Source organism: Ranitomeya imitator, chromosome 2 (assembly GCF_032444005.1).
Source record: "Ranitomeya imitator isolate aRanImi1 chromosome 2, aRanImi1.pri, whole genome shotgun sequence".
NCBI lineage: Eukaryota > Metazoa > Chordata > Amphibia > Anura > Dendrobatidae > Ranitomeya > Ranitomeya imitator.
Window position 1 is genome coordinate 170884650 of NC_091283.1, and position 13238 is coordinate 170897887.

Below are 13238 nucleotides of genomic sequence, written 5' to 3' on the forward strand. Positions count from 1 at the left end.
AAGGGCATAAAAAAGGGACAGTGGTCAGAATTGTAAAAATTGGCCCGGTCATTAAAGGGACTCGGTCACCTGAATTTGGAGGGAACAATTTTCAGCCATGGAGGCGGGGTTTTCAGGTGTTTGATTCACCCTTTCCTTACCCGCTGGCTGCATGCTGGCTGCAATATTGGATTGAAGTTCATTCTCTGTCCTCCGTAGTACATGCCTGAACAAGGCAATCTTGCCTTGCGCAGGCGTGTACTATGGAGGACAGAGAATGAACTTCAATCCAATATTGCAGCCAGCGGGTAAGGAAAGGGTGAATCAAACACCCGAAAACCCCGCCTCTATGGGTGAAAATTGTTCCCTCCAAATTCAGGTGACAGGGTCCCTTTAACGTGCAAACCACCCTTGGGGCTTAAGGGGTTAAATTGGAACCAGATGGATTTTTTTTTTTGTGACCTTTTATGTTCGCAGTTTACTATGTGACCCCTTTCTCCTATGATGTAGCAGTGTCAGTCATTTTTGCCTGCGCTACTTTTGGTCAGACTCACTGTGTAGCCACACAGCAAGAAGACCTCAGATGTCAAACCCGATTTTAGGGAAACTGGAAGGTACTATGACCACCTACAGCAGGTCACATAAAAACCAACTGGTTCAACCCTTGAGGACTTACTTGTCGTGGTACTTTGCAGGTTGACATTGACCCCATTCTCCTGCATTATACTGCAATGTAATGACTGCATAGAGCCGTCGGTTAGGAGCAGAAGGGTCAGAATTTCCATTGCGGATTTATGCCACAGTGGTGCCATAATCCATAAAAGTAGGGCTGGGTTCACACCTGTGTTTGGATGTTCCATTTGTTTTGTTTTAGGAACGGAAGTGGATCATTTGCATTAGTGATGTAAATGGAAGATGGGCCCCATTCATTATTTTGCTTTTGTTTTTAGAATGAGGGAAAAAAGTTCTGTGTCCTGCGCTCTTCTGTGGATGCAAATGACTCATTTTGGTCATGAATTGTCTGTTTCTAACACAAAGGAGTCAAACTAAATTCCCAAACTTACTATATGTATTGGTGAAGAAGAAAAAAAAATCGCTGTGTCTTCAAAGCCCCAAATTTCTGTGTTTTTGAGGTTAATATTCACTTGAAAACCACTCTGTCTTGTGGCGAAACCGCATCGTGGCTGTACCCATAACCTGCAAGCAATTGTGCTGCACAACAAAGGTCTCGCATTAGGCAAAAGTTGTGGTCAATACGATGAATCTAGTGTAATCCGTTAGGAATGCTGGGATTTGTAGTTTTTTTTAACACCTGGAGAGCCACACTTTAGTGGGAAACTGAAGATGGGTGTCTGTTGTGAATTCCGCTCTTGGGCTCCCTCCGGTGGTTGTAAGTGGCACTTTTGTGAGTTCTGCTCTTGGGCTCCCTCCGGTGGTTTTAAGTGGTATGGCTGCTCCTTGGATTTAGCAGTCTGCAGCTGCTTCCACTGATTGCCTTTCTGCTCGGCTATTTATGCCTGGCTCTCTCTTCAGCCAGTGCCACTTGTCAATGGTTCCTGGTTGGATTCACATCTCTTTGGATTTCCCTGTTATCCTGACCAGTTCAGCAAAGCTAAGTCCTTGCTTGCTCTTTTCTGTCCACAGGTTGTGGACTTATCCGTTCTGTGCTTTCTATGTTTGTCCAGCTTGTCAGTATGAATTAATTCTGTGTAGCTGGAAGCTCTGGGAAGCAGATTTACCCTCCACACCTTTAGTCAGGTGTGGAGATTTTTGTAAACTCTGTGTGGATTTTTTGTAGTGTTTTATACTGACCGCACAGTATTCTATCCTGTCCTATCTATCTAGCTAGACTGGCCTCCTGTGCTCATCCTGGTTTCATTATGTGTATGTCTTTTCCCTCTCCACTCACAGTCATTACTTGTGGGGGGCTATCTATCCTTTGGGGATTTTCTCTGAGGCAAGATAGTTTTCCTGTTTCTATCTTTAGGGGTAGTTAGTTCTCAGGCTGTGACGAGGTGCCTAGGGAGTGTCAGGAGCATCCCACGGCTACTTCTAGTGTTGTGTTGAGCTTAGGGACTGCGGTCAGTACAGGTACCACTTCCTTCAGAGCTCGTCCCATGTTGCTCCTAAACCACCAGATCATAACAGGTGTTGGCTGTGCCAGCTGGATGGCAGATGTCTTTGAAACCAGTATGTTGAATACGGATGGGTGGGTACTATTGGGCTATGGATATCCAGATAGGAATCCCCAAAAATATCTACTGATCTAGCACACTTTTTTCCTTTATTGACTCCTGCCCGGTCACCAGTAGCCTCCACTGGAGAGATGTCAGAAGAGGCGGTGTTGGAGCGCGGACTGCACGACTCTTCCTGAATATTCGGTGGTATCTGACTTCATCGCGCTGAGTTTCATGCATTGATTTTTTTTGGGATTTTTCTAGATCGTATTTAGCATTTGCCGGCATATTCAGAAACCTCAATGTACGTAACGTCATGGTGGGAGTTAGGCTATGTGCACACATTGTGGATTCATGTGTGGATTTTTCCGCACTGTTTTTGCAAAATTCACAGGTAAAACGCACTGCGGATTTCCTGCGGTTTTTGTGCGGATTCCACCTGCAGTTTTTCTCCTGCGGATTCCTATTATGGAGCAGGTGTAAACCGCTCCGGAACATACAATGTAGCGTTTCCGCGCGTTTTTTTCCACAGCATGTGCACTGCGGATTTAGTTTTCCATACGTTTACATTGTGCTGTACTACGCATGGAAAACTGCTGCGAATCCGCAGCAAAATCCGCAACATGTGCACATAGCCTCAGAGTTTGGGGAGAAGAAGCAAACGAGGTCCCTGTGGGTTATATGCCGTGGAATCATCAGGGGAATGACAGTGCAACAGAGCGCTCGTTAGGCGGAGGTTCAGAGAGCGGTCAGTCATATATTTCTGGTGGTACCTGAAACCTACTTTGGCTTTGATTGTGCCAGGGCATGCTGGGAGTTGTGGCTTTGTAACAGGAATGCCTTAGAGCATACAGTACATGTCAAACTCAGACCCGCGGGTCAAATCTGGCCAGCATTGTAATTACATTTGGCCCTCGAGAAAATACCAAATGTCTGCTAGAGTTGGCCCGCTGGAACGAATACTACATATCTAACGTTTCCAGTCCGGCACGCTCCCTGGTTACTACAAGCCTGTTTACAGTACGCCCCATACTTATTCCTGACCTTCACCTGAGCCGCTTCCCTCCTCTTCTCCCTACATCAGTGCGCATACAGTTCAGCGCGCATAGCGCCTGCTACCCGCTATGTCCCCCACAAGCGGGGCACAGCTGTGCTATTGAGCCGCCGCGCTCATGCCATGATTTATTACAGTTATAACCTCTAATGGAGATGAATGACCTGGGAAAGGTATGTTAGGTAATCGAAAATGGCTGGCCTGAAGGGCCAAACCCCACTAGTGAGAACCCTAATCTAGCAGGTCAATAAAACTTAGCTTTTATTGTATTACTAGATGGCAGCCCGATTCTAAAGAATCGGGAGTCTAGAATCCATATATACTTTATTTATTCAAATGTAAGAATAATACAATTAATAAATAATAGTAAGAAAGAACAAAAAATGGCTGCACTCACCAGCTCTTGACAATTCTTGTTATTTAAGGTACAGTTACACAGGATCCATGAACATGCTTATGAGGGGAGGGATGAAAGACATCAGACGACAACTTTGCGTGTTGTGGCAAATGCCACAACAACGGTTCTTTGCTTAAGAACAATAATGTAAATAATAAATAATATGTATCAATAACTATGTATATTGGTATGTTCTATGACATTTTAAAATATTTCATTATTATGTGGAAAGGCTCTTAGTACCCATACTGGCGCATACTTGTGTGCCCATCAGGTATTAAATAGGCAGTTTATATTGCAGAGAAATTGCTGGGCAATAATGGACAATGTCCTTATGTGGCAAATAATAGAGCAATATACCCAATGTGGCAAAGAAGAGGTTAATAAACGGCAGTCTCTCAGTATAACAGTCAGTGAATAATAGGCAGTATATGGAGAAAACACCAAACAAAAGTTCAAAATTGGTGTGAAAATGTCACTGAACCACTTCACAACTAAATATATATAGTTTTGGTAAATGGTATTATCATTTTTTTGACGAAATTCGGCAGGAGCTTGAAGAGCAACGTCACTGGGCCCGCCTCCACGCAGTAGAAACTTGCTGTGAGGTAAAAATTCAAAAATCACACCAAAATGGCGGGCGGAGTGTGTCACAGTACGGCACGTTTCTGATTGGTCGCTCGCAGCAGGCGGCAACCAATCAGACACTGGACACTGTTGACGTCACTTATCTCCGGACATTAGCTCCGGACAGGAAGTTGGCACAAATTGCAGGAAGTAGTATTCTAGGCGATTATATATTAGATATTATAATAGTTATTTTATGGAGTAATGAGTTATGACTCCTAATTTGCCTTAAATAGAATCAATATATGTGTATAATTTAATCTATCTATGGCAAATTAGGATGGTCACATAGAAGGTGCTTTCACATCGCGTTTCTGCACCCGTTAGTTGGCCCCGTCGGGGCTTACGTCCGAACCCCTCACAAAATGGGATTCAAATGTATGTGCCAATGGGGCCATAGACTATAATGGAGGCTAACATTCGCTCTGTCAGCACCATAACAGTCTATGGTTTTCCACGGGGTTCAGATGTATGTCCCGACAGGACCAATGGACGGGAGCTGAACATAATGAAAGCACCTTACATATGACCATCCTAATTTGCTGTAAATAGATTAGATTATACACATATATTGAATAATTAAATCTATTTATGGCAAATTAGGAGTCATAATTCATTACTCCATAAAATAACTATTTTAATATAGTACAATAAAAGCTAAGTACTTTTTATTAACCTGCTAGAGAAGGGTCAGTGCTAGTGGGGCTTTGCCCTTTCAGACTTTTTTGGATCATGCCATGATTTATTTTATCGCTCTCTTTAATGTAATCTCCATTTTGTATTGTTTTTTTTTTTTATTTTTGCGTGATCTTTTCCCTATGTATTGAGAACTAAAGGTACCTTCACACTAAACGACGCTGCAGCGATCCAGACAACGATCCGGATCGCTGCAGCGTCGCTGTTTGGTCGCTGGAGAGCTGTCACACAGACCGCTCTCCAGCGACCAACGATGCCGGTAACCAGGGTAAACATCGGGTTACTAAGCGCAGGGCCGCGCTTAGTAACCCGATGTTTACCCTGGTTACCATCCTAAAAGTAAAAAAAACAAACGCTTCATACTTACCTTCCGCTGTCTGTCCCCGGCGCTCTGCTTCTCTGTACTGGCTGTGAGCACAGCGGCCGGAAAGCACAGCGGTGACGTCACCGCTCTGCTTTCCGGCTGCTGTGCTCACAGTGAGTGCAGGAAAGCACAGCGCCGGGGACAGACAGCGGAAGGTAAGTATGAAGCGTTTGTTTTTTTTTACGTTTACGCTGGTAACCAGGGCCCTGCGCTTAATATCCCGATGTTTACCCTGGTTACCAGCGAAGACATCGCTGAATCGGCGTCACACACGCTGATTCAGCGATGTCTGCGGGAGTCCAGCGACCAAATAAAGTTCTGGCCTTCTAGCCCCGACCAACGACATCACAGCAGGATTCTGATCGCTGCTGCGTGTCAAACTGAACGATATCGCTAGTCAGGACGCTGCAACGTCACGGATCGCTAGCGATATCGTTTAGTGTGAAGGTACCTTTACCCTTATTGTTCGATTCCTATCATGAAAAGTTCATCTTTATATTTGATGAAAAGGGAAAACTTCCTCACATTTTTCAATATCATGGTTGGCCCGCGACTTTGTCTGAAGTTTTTAATTTTGGCCCTTTGTGTGTTTAGAGTTTGACATCCCTACTAGAGGGCCTCTAATTCAGGGCCTGCGTGTTTTGGCTAGGAGAGTCGGCCTCTTATGGCCAAGCTTACGTCCTCTTAGATGTCCCAAAAGGCCAAACAGCATGTGGTGAACTTGAGGGCGACCATTGTGGCTTTTTGATTATAACCCTTTGTATGCAGATGGACATAGATGCCATAAAGCCGATGTGGCCGGGATCTCGTTAGCAGTCGGGTTGCATTACGACAGATGTCATTACTGTGGGGAGTGTGAGAAATCCTCGCCGAAAGCTCCGGATTGGCCCATAGGTAAGGATTGGATTAAATTCCATTTTAGAAAAACAGGTTAACCCTTTCGTCAACGTGCCCTTATGAAAAGCCTCTGCTGTGGAAACATATACCTGGCAACCAGAGGGTTAACATTGTCCCATCTCCTGGGAATCTCCACACAATTAGAGTCTAATAAGATGGTAATGGTGAGATTAATCGACCACCGGGAGAATCGCGTCTCCCTGGGAATCTGGGCCTGTCTAGATTTCCTGCAGGCGTCTGGTCCAGATGGAGATGGCTGTGAGAAGAGATAAGCGGCAGGGACTGAGATTGGCCGCACCCGGGTGGTCCCGTCTATCGCCAGCGCGCAGTGCCACCTTCCTTTATCGGTGTACACACCTCACGTGTGGAACTAAAGCGGCATTTGTAGAAACGTGACCAAGGGTAGAGGCTTCAGATGTGGCCCATGGCTGGCTGCCGTGACACACGGGCATTTCTGTAGAGTTCTTCTATGAGCCCCCTTCCTCCTGAGCACTATATCATTATCTAGGTCTTGAGGGTCTTATGTTAATGGATGGGGTGGCTCACCTCTTGGGGGCCTCTACAGAGACACACCTATTCAGACTTGTACCCTGGAGGAGCTTAGGTGTCCAGAGATATCACTAGATGCCCACCTGGTGCATGTGGATTTTTTTTCTTTTCTTTTGTCAAAATGAGGAGGTTGGGGGCTACAAGCAACAGGCAGTCTCATGATTAGCTATTATTATTATTATTATTCAAAGCACTCAACTACTTGCACCAATTAAAAAGCATTACATATTCTGCTGAAAATTGCAACTAAATAAAAAAAAATTATATAGATAAAAAGGAACATAGTATTATAAAACTTAAATACAAACCAATAAAAAGCTACAAAAAACATAATTTATTATGAATGAATACAATGCATTACATTTTAATCACAACATTTTATAAATGAAGACATTTTTAATAAAAAGAAAAGTTAACTTTCTGTTGAGGGATCATCGTGACTGTCCTCAGACCCTTAGATAAAAAAGCTCCCAATGTTTGGAACAGGGAATGTATTTCTAGACTAGTAGGCAGATTGGCCTTTCAGGTGGCTGAGAAAGCTGGGTGCCCACCCACTGGTGAGATTTACTGGGGGTTAAGCAAAATTAATAATCTGAAATAGTTGAATAGATTTTTATATTTCCAAATTGCAGTAGTTGTACAGATGACACAAGTGTAAGGGGGATTTTCTGCTTCGGTCGTGTTGTTCACGGATAGCTCTCGTACCTAGGGCAGGCTATGGGGCTGTTAACATGTCAGATTTTTTTATTTTTTTATATCTTCGGTCTGACTAGTAAAATCATGGAGACATGATTGATATGTGTGTTGGGTCAAAATCGGCCATGCAAGTGTGTGGGCTGGTGAAAGAATCTGACAGAACTCGGATGCCATATTCAGAGACTGTCAGATAGGAAAAGGTGGATAAACTTTTTATTTATTTCCCATACTAGAAAAACTGATGAAATGCGGATGAAAATCACAGATGAAACTGGTACATTTTTCTCAGTGTATGTGTCATTGTTTGGTGATTGTAAGTTGTAGATTTGTGGCCAAGAAACGGCGCACTGTTATTCTGCAGCTCATGTCCTGCACTTTCGCTGCACTTCCTGCGGGTGTCGCTGTTGCACAGATTTGTGTTTTTTTTTCCCCCACTTTTTTCACCTCTTACAGTAAATACTACATGTCCTGCACCCACATTAGTCTCAACTTTGCATCAGTGGACCTGTTCCAAATAGCCTCATAAATGGTGACTTGCTTTACGCCAGAATACACAGTGCTTACCGTATATCTGATATGTATTTGCTTTCATTTTTTTATCTGTCCCCCAACAGGGGTCCTTAAGGATTCTGGTATTTTTAGTAGCAAGAATAAAGCCGCATTCTGCAATATAATTGCCTACAAAATTTCAGCAAAGGCTGACAGGCTGTAAATAAGTGTGAACAGCAGCCTGCGTGGAGCCACTTTCTACAAACTGTCCCTTCAGAGAGGAGACTCTAGCGCCACCTATTGGACATAGTAATGCTAAAAGTCACGATCGACCCTTTAACCCCTTCATGACCAGAGGTATTTCCGTTTTTACGCTTTCGTTTTTTTGTTCCCCTTGTTTCCAGAGCCATAACTTTATTGTTTTTCGGTCAATATGACCAGGTGAGGGCTTGATTTTGTGAGACAACTTTTGAATGACACCATTGGTTTTAACATATCGTGTACTGGAAAACAGGAAAAAAATTCCAGTGTGGTGAAATTGCAAAAAAAAAAGTGCAATTTCACAGTGTTTTTTATTTACCATGTTCACTAAATGCTAAAACTGACTGGTCATTATGATCCTCCAGGTCATTACGAGTTCATAGACACCAAACATGTCTAGGAACTTTTTTATTAAATTTTAAGTGGTGAATAAACCCCCCCAAAATTTGGTTTAAAAAAATTGCACTATGTTCCGAGACCCATATCGTCTCCATTTTTCATGATCTGGGGCTAGATGAGGGCTTATTTTTTACACACCGAGCTGATGTTTTTATTGATACCATTTTGGTGTAGATACAATGTTTTGATCACTCATTATTGCATTTTATTGCAATGTAGCGGCAACAAAAAAAACGTAATTCTGATGTTTTTAATTTTTTTCTTGTTGCTTTGTTTAGCAATCAAGTTAACTCTGTTTTTTATATTGATCGGGTGATTCTGAACGCGGCGATACCAAATATGTGCGTATTAGATTTTTTTTCATTTTAATATTTTTAAAAACATACTTTTTTTTACTTTTTGCATGCTTCAATAGTCTCAATGGGAGACTAGAAGCTGCAGTACTTCGATCGCCTCTGCTACACACAGGCGATGATCAGATTACCTGTGTGAAGCAGAAATGCTCACTTGCCATGAGCGCTGACCATGAAGCGGTGCTCATAGCAATTTGGCAGTGACAACCATAGAGGTCTGCTAGAGATCTCTGGTTGTCACGCCAACCCATCGGTGACCCGTGATCATGTGACTGGGTCACCGATGGGCGGGATTTACATGTGCCCGGAAAGGTATAGATCAGCTGTCATGTGCCCGGAAAGGTATAGATCAGCTGTCATATGCCCGGAAAGGTATAGATCAGCTGTCATATGCCCGGAAAGGTATAGATCAGCTGTCATATGCCCGGAAAGGTATAGATCAACTGTCATATGCCCGGAAAGGTATAGATCAGCTGTCATGTGCCCGGAAAGGTATAGATCAGCTGTCATGTGCCCGGAAAGGTATAGATCAGCTGTCATGTGCCCGAAAAGGTATAGATCAGCTGTCATATGCCCGGAAAGGTATAGATCAGCTGTCATGTGCCCGGAAAGGTATAGATCAGCTGTCATATGCCCGGAAAGGTATAGATCAGCTGTCATATGCCCGGAAAGGTATAGATCAGCTGTCATATGCCCGGAAAGGTATAGATCAGCTGTCATGTGCCCGGAAAGGTATAGATCAGCTGTCATGTGCCCGGAAAGGTATAGATCAGCTGTCATGTGCCCGGAAAGGTGTGGGCTCCAGTGCTGGAGCCCTCACCAAACGGGGGAGTCTGACATTGGCGTATTATTACACCCAATGATGGAGAGAAATTAAGGAGCCCTGCCACATGACTAAAGCTTGGTTCATACTGCGTTTTAGGCGTCCATTAGATGGACTACGTTACACCGCGGTGTAACGCAGTCCATTAACGCTGCCATTGAGTCCTATGTCGGACGCATCGCTAGCGCACGCCCACAATGGGCGTGCGCTAGCAATGTGCTGTCATTGAGTGACGGACCCTGGGACGCGGGCTGCAGCATTTCCGGGTTCGTCACCGCTAGCGCAGATAGAGCATCTGCTAGCTCTATGTGCGCTAGAGCGATGTCATGTCGGCAATTGCGTTAACAGCAGTCCGTTAACGCATGAGTTGAATGGGCTGCTGTTAACGCAATGTGAACCTAGCCTTAGGATAAAAGCCAGACTAGAATCTCAATTTGCAGACACATGTTTCGTGGTATTGACCCTCGTCAGTGCAAAGTATGAGATTTAGTTTGGCTGTGTGAGGCCTCTGACTGGGATCTAAGGTTACGTTCCCACGATGAGCTTTTATCGCATTTTTGAAGCTGCGTATCTTCGCTGCAGTGTTTTACAGCAGCAAAGTGGATGGGATATATATATATATATATATATATTATTAGTGCTGCCGTCTATTGAACCCAGGAGAATCTGCATGTGTGCCCAGAACCGCGCAGATTTACCGCATCCAATGCATTCTATTGATTTATTTTCTGTTGCAAGAGAAATTACCATGCTGCGGTCCTGAAAAACATGCCGCATGTCGGTGTCCTCAATACACCTCAATACACATACACACATAGTGGACATGGGATTTCTTGAAATTCCATCCTCTAGGCCAGTTTTCCCCAATTCCGGTCCTCAAGAGCCACCAACAGGTCACGTTTTCAGGATTTCCTTAGTATTGCACAGGTGATAATTGCATCACCTGCACAGGCAATAATTCCATCACCTGTGCAATACTAAGGAAATCCTGAAAACGTGACCTGTTGGTGGCTCTTGAGGACCGGAGTTGGCGAACACTGCTCTCGGCTGTAACATCTGGACACTGCGGGTTTCATGCTGCATAAATACACAGCGTCAAATCCTGAACGTGGGCACGTCCCCTAAGGGGTAATGTTTGTTAATTACTAGTTATGCAATTGCATAGTATCTACCGATCAAAATTTTAGATCTGCTGCATCATGAAATCCACTACTCTCATCATCCCTTCATTGACCGATGAATCTGTTGTCTCTTCTGGTTGGATGACATGGAGGTCAATACACAAGCATTATTAATCTTCTGGGTATCCCACTTCTCCTGCGGATAGAAACCTTTCTTACTATAGACCAGAGGTCCCCAACTCCAGTCCTCAAGGCCCACCAACAGGTCATGTTTTCAGGATTTCCTTTGCATTGCACAGGTGATGCAATTATTACCTGGGCAAGACTAAGGAAATCCTGAAAACATGACATGTTGGTGGGCCTTGAGGACTGGAGTTGGGGACCCCTGCTATAGACCAGTCATCTTTAACCTGTGGCTCTCCAACTTCTGTAAAACTTCAGCTCTTGATGTGCCCCCACAGTTTGGAGACCACTGCTGTACACTTGGGGCCAGCAATGTGCAGCACTCACGCAGCTACAATTCCTAGCATGCCTGCGGCTGTCGGGAACATGCTGGGAGTAGTAGTTACACCACATCCGGAGTACAGCAGCAGGCCGACATCTTACATGAAGATGCATGCGGTTAGTCACTGGTCAGTTCCTGCAGGGAGCGGATATTTAATAAATGCGAGGTCCCACCATGACAGTGAACCAAGCCAGAGAGTGTGACCATCTCTAGGGTTGGCACTGCAGTAGCAGATGGCCAATCCGTCCTCGGTAATGGATTTTTTTTTTTCTTTATCTGATGGACGCAGAGGGGTATTTATCCAACATTTGTCTCTGTAGATGAAAACTCAGCCTTAAGGTACCGTCACACATAGCGACGCTGCAGCGATGCCGACAACGATCCGGATCGCTGCAGCGACAGCAGAGGACAGACGGCTGTAGGTAAGTATGTAGTGTTTGTTTTTTTACTTTTAGGATGGTAACCAGGGTAAACATCGGGTTACTAAGCGTTGCCCTGCGCTTAGTCTGTGTGACAGCTCTCCAGCGACCAAACAGCGACGCTGCAGCGATCCGGATCGTTGTCGGTATCGCTGCAGCGTCGCTATGTGTGACGGTACCTTTAATCTAGGAAAGCAGCTCGCACCATCTGAAACGATGGTGGTGATTATTTGTGGCTTGGTCCGATGGGCCACGTGCTGTAATGATCTTTGACAGGCCACATTTGCGACTTTTGGTTTAGTGCTTTCGCAGAGCTTCCACAGATAAGATGGTATTAAGCAAGAAAGATGCACCAAATTTACTAAAGAGGTATACCCAGAATCAAAAGTAAAGATCCCCTTTATCAAATAGGCTATAACTTTCTATGCCCTTCTTGGTAAATTTGGCACGTTGTCTTCTACAGCCCTTCAGGTTAAGACGGGTATATGAAATGCCCTTCTTAGTAAATTCTCTCATGTCTTGGGGCGTGTTCACACAGGATGGGCACTCAGTTAATTTTTAATTTTTTTTTCCATCTGGATTTTTGCTTAGCTTATTACTGTAGCAGTAAAGTTGAGTCCATGTGCTGCACAAGCAAAAATCCTTTGTGTAATCATTACGGTGGGGAAACTGCCTGCTACCTTGCCATGGACAGATCCGTGGAGGGGTTGTCAGGAAGTCATGAGTGTCATCGGATCATGACTCGCTGATTTCTGGTGGTCTTTGCAGAAAATGCTCCATGCTCATCCATAGACTATAACATAAGGATCATTGGGACTGGGCTTTATCTAGGACTATTTGGAAGCAGAGGGGCCATATACGAGGAATATAACCTTATAGGACGTAGGGTAATCTTGGCTGTAACCCAAACGCTAGACATCAGAGCTTGCCATCTAAGTGTACAGCTGCAGGTCTACAAGAGTCCGAGCCTGAAATGTGCAGATTGGATACTATTTTGCGTGCACGGAGTTACAATGTATCATTAAAGCCGACACTTTGTGACCTTGTGCTGATGATGGGTTGCTGTTTCAGGGATGATTAGTGTGAGGAATTGGCCTAGCCTCCATTAAGGAGCACAGTGCCTTGACTTGGACTTTGGTGGAGGCCCTTGCTCGGCTAGGGGGAATCTTTCTTTATTGACACAGTACAGCCGACCAGCCATGAGCTGATTTCCTGCTGGAGGGAAGGAGCTCTCACTGAGCATGCTCCTCAGCTACTCCTAGTGCTGAAGGCTCATGGAGACACCAGGGTAGGCCTCAGCAGCTGCTGGAGGACAATCTGATGGCACAGTGGCCTGTGGTGGAGGTACGTCAGCCCATCGGGGCTCAGATCACCCTCCTGCTCCATATTATCTCGCAGTCAGCTGGTTCTGGAGCTGCTGACTTGTCAGACT

The 13238-nt window shown here is 44.7% G+C and overlaps 1 protein-coding gene across 8 annotated transcripts in view; it reads left to right on the forward strand.

Annotated features, from left to right (window-relative positions):
- The window catches only part of EHMT1 (euchromatic histone lysine methyltransferase 1), a 117302-nt gene that overhangs the window by 11153 nt on the left and 92911 nt on the right, over positions 1-13238 (forward strand). For 4 of the 8 annotated variants that reach the window (XM_069747964.1, XM_069747975.1, XM_069747967.1 and 1 more), the window contains exon 1: positions 13069-13150. The exons of 3 other annotated variants lie outside the window; for them this stretch is intronic. In XM_069747964.1, the coding sequence (XP_069604065.1) occupies positions 13127-13150 (24 nt within the window). In that variant the 5' untranslated portion in view covers positions 13069-13126. Of the gene's footprint in view, positions 1-6062; positions 6189-13068; positions 13151-13238 lie in introns of those variants that run through there. One more of the 8 variants, XM_069747969.1, reaches the window with a different exon arrangement.